At 37.6% G+C, this 6,912-nt stretch overlaps 1 protein-coding gene across 1 annotated transcript in view; it reads left to right on the forward strand.

Moving 5' to 3' along the window:
* The window catches only part of FSIP2 (fibrous sheath interacting protein 2), an 89,232-nt gene extending 88,596 nt beyond the window's left edge, over window positions 1-636 (forward strand). The window contains exon 18 of the mRNA XM_056111959.1: window positions 500-636. Coding sequence (XP_055967934.1) covers window positions 500-636 — 137 coding nt within the window. The remainder of the gene's footprint in view (window positions 1-499) is intronic.
* The last annotated feature ends 6,276 nt before the right edge of the window (window positions 637-6,912 follow it).

The raw sequence follows: 6,912 nt of genomic DNA on the forward strand, positions 1-6,912 counted from the left end.
CACATTAGCCATAACCAAGGGTAACCAGAGTGTGCTGTGAAGCAACTCTCTCTCTCTATCTCCCTCTCTCTTTCTCTCTCTCTCTCTCTCTATCTATCTCTCTCTCTCTCTCTCTCTCTCTCTCTCTCTATTTCTCTCTCCTTCTCTCTCGCGCGCGTGCAGTATTTTCTCTGGGGATGAGATTTATGTAAACTAGTAACCTGAGGTGATAGTCACAGAGCTTGAGAAATATGCAGGTATATAAACTTTATCACTTTCTGTCTGTGTGCACTTCGGCAGCTCACCATACCAAGGTTCACTCTTCAAAAAAGGAACATTATATCCTTTCTACAAAAAGATTAATAGAAGGTTCAGATCAAAATAATGTTTGTGAATATGTTGAAAATCCATGAAATACTTTATAAATATCAATTTATGATTTATAACTTATCAGTTTGTCATGAGTACTTTGGTACAATTTCTAATAATTTCCCATGTTGCTTTTTTGCTTTATCTATAGAAACTATGAAACCCAATGTTCCCAAACAAGGATCAAAAATGCTGGCAAAGGTATCTTCAGCTCTATCAAAGGTGTTTAGTCAAACTAACACCAATATCTCCAAATCTCCTTCATCACCCCACCAAGAAGAAAATTAAAGTTTTTATACTTAATACAACTATTCTCATATCACTTACAAAATAAAATAATATTTAAAGCATAAAAGAGTGTCCTATAGGATAAGTCTTATAATAATGAACAACAAAGAAGGAAGTATTAAAGAAACTCTTTTCTTTTTTTATACTTTATATACTCCACTGGGCATGTAAAATGTTTGATAAATTCCAGGGACTGAAGAGAGAGTGCTATGGATTGAATGAAACTTTTGGGTTGAGTGCATAAGTCAAAATTCAGCCCTCTGACTTACATAATATCAAAGCACCACCATATCATTAAAATTGATATCAGTTAAAATAATGTTATAAATTTAAGGTTTTAAATCTTTTCTTCATGGTATCTAGAAATAACATGGCCAGAAACATTCAAATAAAAAATATGTTTTTTTTCTGAAAGAAAAATTAACAATACACAAAAGAAGACAGTGGTAGAGAAAATGTAAAATTAAAACATAAGAAATTAGCAATGGGACAAACTATCAGTAATCATTTTTAATGTAATTTCATTAAACTCTTCAAAAACATTTTTCTACATGAAAACAAACAATCTAACTGTTCTGTCTGCAGATAACTCATTTTGGACATAATAGTGAAATAAGTTAAAGAGAAACAGAAAGGGAGTAGATCCCAATAAATAGTATTGAACTTGCTACATTGTATCAGACAGGAATATTTTAATTTAAATTTTTACAAGATATCAGTATAATTAAAATCATGAAAATGTCAATTCATACAAAATTTTAAAAAACATAGTATGTCTATATTATGTAATTATTTAAATATTCTATATAATTACATAGCAATATATGAAATATAATTATTATAACATATAACTAATGATGGATCCCTGAATATATGAAATACACACTGATAGAATTCAAAAGAAAAAAAATTATTAGTAAGTTGAAGTCTTTAATATATTGCTTCCAATAGTGAAAATTCGCTTATTAGAATAGAACTTTAATGGAGAAAAAAGCTCAATAAAGAGAAGAGCTGAAAATATTAATTGATTAGAATATACACTGCAAACACTTCACTGGACAATAGCATAATACATATGTGTAACATAGATCATTCATTCTACTAGACCAAAAATTAGGTACAAAAAAAACCAACTTTTTAATTTTTTTCATTGATTGAAGTATTGTGATTTATAATGCTGTTAATGATTGTTACATGTGTACGTAATTCCAACATCATATCCATTTCCCGGGTAAAACTTCCATCCCCTAACTCCCTCCTAATACCCTTTCTTTTACCTTCCTCCGTTGAATTCTGTGCATAATTTCTCCCATTGTGTTGCCAATAGCCCTTTGTTGCTACCACGCTGTGTATCTAAGACCCACTTATGAAAAAGCATTCTATATCTATCCCTGTCCTTCTGTCTGAATTGTCTCAACATATCATCTAGTTCAATCCATGTTACAGCTAATGGCATGGTTTTGCCCTTTATTACATCACACACACACAGACACACGTGTGTGTGAGTGTGCATGTGTGCATATGTGTCCTTTATTACATGACATATAGATGTGTCCTTCATATGTCACATATCTGTACATCACTTATATCATTTGTCATCCCGTTGATCTTCGATTTGCTCAAGGGGGTGCCAATAATGTCTCCATTCATTTCTGTCACGTGTTAATGTAGCCCAATGGCATCTGCTCATTCCAGGAGCAGATTGGAAGAGCCTCAAACCGTTTGTTCAGGGTTTTGACAAAGAAGTCTAACCATCTCGTAAGAGGGTGGCCATGCGTTCTTTTGACATCCTGTGGAATCTAGTTACTAACAGCTCTAGTCCAGCGGTCCTCTCTAAATTTCATTATGTGTCCGGCCCATCTGATTTTCAACACCTTGGCAAACAAGACAGCATCCCTGATTCTTGATCATCAATGGAGGTCGGAACTCTGGATTCCTTCTCTCACTTGAGTGTAATGTGATATAGCAAGCATACCTCTTTTGATTCCTCTTTGGGATAACTGAATAGCATTCTTGTCCAGTTTTTGTAGGGCCCAGGTCTCTGAGGCATATGTCAGTGTAGGAAGAATGATGGAGTGAAAAGTCGTGCCCAGAGCAGGAGTTTCTTCATCCTCTTAATGACTTCTTTGACGCTCTTGAAGACATTCCACGCAGCTCTCTTCCTGCTTCACGGCTCTGGCACCAAGTTGTTCCTCATGTTGAGGTCTTGACTCATGTACACATAGCTGCTGCATTCAGAAGTGTCCGTTCCATTGAGAGCAAATGGAATGTCAGAGACTAGTTTGTTTGTGAACATTGTCCTGGTGAGATTCAGCTGCAGTGCAACCTTTCCACACTCACGATCAAAGTCAGCCACATTTGTGCCGCTTGGCTCATGTTTAGTGTTATTAGAACGATGTCATCAGCAAAGCGGAGATGGTGTAGTTCCCAACAGTCTATCTTCACTCTTATTCCTTCCCATTCTAGTTTTCGCATGACGTTCTCGAGGGAGACACTGAAGAATTTTAGTGAAATAGTATCACTCTGCTGAATCCCTCACTTGACATTGATGATCACTTCCTTGTAGATTGGTGAGATCCTAGTGGTGAATCTGTAATACAGTTCCCGGAGGATCCTGCTGTGCTGAGTTTGAACACCCTTTTTGGCTAGGGCTTCGATGACCACTTCAGTCTCAACAGAATCAAAGGCTTCAATTGATGAACATTAGACAGGTCAGCACATTGAACTCTAGCGAAACCGCAATGAGCTTGGTCACCTTATAGATATGGTAGACCACCCTGAGTCCTTTTTGGAACCTGGATTGCTTGCATGGTTCTCCTTCATCTAGTGTTCTGCCTATTCTATTCAGGATGACTCAAGTGAACAACTTGTAGAAGATGGACAACAGGCAGATGGGTGATAGTCACCAAAAAATTACAAGAGAATGGTCCCGCTGGTTTTCCATTTGGACGGAAGCTTGCAATCAGGTAGGTAGTGTGTGAAAAGCCAAGCCAGTGTATTGATCAGTATTGGTGGCATATTCTTCAGGTGCTCAGGTCTGACCTTATCTGGATCAGGTGCTGTACATTTATTTACTGATAAACTGGCATGTAGAATTTCGGAAGGGACAACGTTGGGAATGACATGTCCATCCTGCAGAATTTGGTATGTGGGCAGGTGGATGTGGCTATAAAAGAGATTCGAATAGAAGTCATGGATAACATTCTCCATTGCCCTCGTGGAAGATGTAATAAATCCATCAGAATGTCGGAGGGCAGTCATCTTGGTCATGTAGTTGATGAACAGGTGGGCATTCCGATACTTTTCCTGGCTTCTGCTGCATCAGCCAACACTTCTGCTCTTCTCTCTTCGTGGTCTTCCTTTTTCAATTCTATGCACTGCTTTCTAAGCTTAGACATTAGCTTACACCAAACCACGTTGGTAAATGAGCTCAAGAGTTTCCGAAGACAGGCATCTGATTGTGGCTTTCCCACTATCGGCATTCCTTAAGCATTTATGGAGATGCTGAACCAGTCGATCATATTCCTCGTCAATGTTGTCAATGATGGCATCTTCCCATGTTGCCACAATAGTGCGAAAGAGCTCCAGTTGGTGGTCGTTCTGGGATTTCTCTTAAACTTTGCAGCCCTTTCTCTCCACTCCGTGAAGTAGAATTTTGCATGAGGAGACGGTGGTCCGATCCCTTTTGGAATTTTGGGACAACGGTGATATCATTTTTGCCCTTCTTCATTTTGACAACCTAGTTTGGCCCTGAGATTTTATCAGATTCTCCTTGCTCATCCTTCTTATGGCTACTGTATTGGGGGCTCTTTCAGGATCAGGGGAATGAGGCCCATTGTTTTTACTGTTTTGTGCAGATCTAATATGCCATGGATAGCTTGCCAGGCTCTGCCATGCAGGCGGGATACACTCGGTAGCTTGCCAGTCTCTCTGAGAGGGATGAAGGCTTTTAGGGCGGCCTCTAATCACCCTTCCAGGTGTTCCCATGGTTCACCTATATTTGAACCCCATCAAATATGGTGCGATAATTATGGGTATTAAATGTCTTATGATGTGTTGCGCAGCTGCTAATATGTGTGTGTACATACATACACACAAACCATATCTTCTTGATCCATTCATCTGTAGTTGGACTTTTGGATTATTTCCAGATCATGGCTATTATATAAGGCTCTTCCATTAACATAGGTGTACATAAATCCTTTCAAATTAATAGTTTGTATTCAGGTGGTAGATGATAAGAATTAGTACTGCTGGACTATATAGGAGTTCTTTTGCTGTTTTTTCAAGAAATTTCTATATTGCCTACTTAAAGGTTGAACTAGGCAACAGTCCCACCAACTGTGGATGAGGGTTCTATTATCACCACGATAGTGACTGTTTCTAAACTTCTTGTTATATGCCATTCTCATATGCTGAAATATAATCTGTGATATAATCTCGGTGTTTTGATTTGCTGTTTTATGATCATAAGTTACAATGAGCATGCTTCTATGCCTATTGGCCATCATTAGACTTTGTTGAGTTTTGTAAGTGTTTTATAGATACCTCTTTTCTGATGTGTTGTGTAAAAATATTTTCTCATTATAATAAGATATCTTTTTATTATAGCAGGGCTTTTTTTGATGTGTGGAACTCTTTTAATTTGATGTCCCATTTTTTTCCCTTTGTTTTGCTTTACTTTGACTCAGTGTTTATTTTGTTGAAGTCACTAAATTTTAAAATACATAATCAGCCAAAGTTTTTTGTTTTTGTTGATCATGAGGAAGTAATGCTAGTCCCTGTAAAAAACTGGAAAATTTATAAGCATGTAATAACACAAACACTAACAAGTAGCTTAAAAGAAACAAAAAGAAAATAGAAACAATTTAAATAAATAAAACTAATGACACAACATGTCAAAACATATGGTGTGTATCAAAGGCAGTGTTCAGGAGAAAATGCATAGCTGTGAACACATTTAAAAAGAAATGTCTCAGCCCCCACCCCTACTTCCAGCACTACCAGTGTGGCCATAATGGTCCCTGTCACTGAAGGGCCTAAGCAGCACCACATCCCCTCTTCCTAGCATTGAACCACACAATTCACTGGGAATGATCCCTGACTGATTCCCTGAGAACCACCTGGATTATGTTCCCCAATAAAGGGAGGAAAACAACCAGATAAATTAGCTTCCGTGTACAATTTTCAGGCATAGAAAAGAAACTAAACCCAAAGATAACAATGACGTAATGACAAAAAGCAATGACATAATGATAAAAATAAGACTACAAAAATAATAAATGAGTTATGAATTATGAATTCATAATTCATTCAGAAGTTTTTAATCTTTCAAATTATTATTACTTTTATTGTCATTTTTTGGATTTTGGTCCACATCCAGCAGTGACTAGGGCCTTTTCCTGGCTCTGTACTCAGAAATCAATCCTTGAAGTGCTGAAAGACCACCAATGTGAACCCTTGATATTGGGTTTGCCATTTGCCTTACCCACTGTAACATATATCTCCAGCTCAAAGTTTTGTTTTTTTAAAGATGAATAAAATTTATAGGCTTCAATTAGGCTTGAAAAATGAAAACAACAAGTCTTTCAGAATAATTGGGGAAAGTGATAAATACATACTATGTACTATTTCCAAGTCATCTGAAGGAATGAAAGCTTGATAAGTTGCACAACATAAAATGGACATATAAAACTTTATGACAAGATGGTCGTAGGGCTCAGGCTTATATTGGAGCCTGGAAAGTCTAAATAGCATTGAGACTCACAGGGGCAGGGGACAGCAGCAGCAAAGTTACCAGGCACAGGCCACCTAAGTTCTCTTCCTTGCTGCTGAGAGCAGTTACTGGGAACTTCTAGTCTGTGTAAACCTGGTCGTAAACCAGCTACTCATCCTCTGCACATGGATCCCTTGCCCTCACTCCTAACTCCTGTCACTGACAGCCTGAGGATGAAGCTGACTGAATTACTCCCACCCACCAATCAGGACACAGGAAGGAGTGAAGATGGAGGTCACCTGGCTCCCACAGTACAAAAGATGTCCAAGGGGGTACCCACTATATGAGATTAGCAATGAATGAGATTTTACCTGTAATATTTTGGGGTCTATTTTCTTTAGCTATGTAAAGCAACCTGCCTATTATACAGAACAATGAAAAAAACAATGGATTATGCATAAGACAAAATATCAAAACAAAGTTGGTTAAGTCAAATTTTTAGCAGTAAGTAAATTTTAGATATGGGCTGGAGCGATAGGACAGCAGTAGGGAGTTTGCCT

This window comes from Sorex fumeus, unplaced genomic scaffold (assembly GCF_029834395.1).
Source record: "Sorex fumeus unplaced genomic scaffold, SorFum_2.1 ptg000014l, whole genome shotgun sequence".
NCBI lineage: Eukaryota > Metazoa > Chordata > Mammalia > Eulipotyphla > Soricidae > Sorex > Sorex fumeus.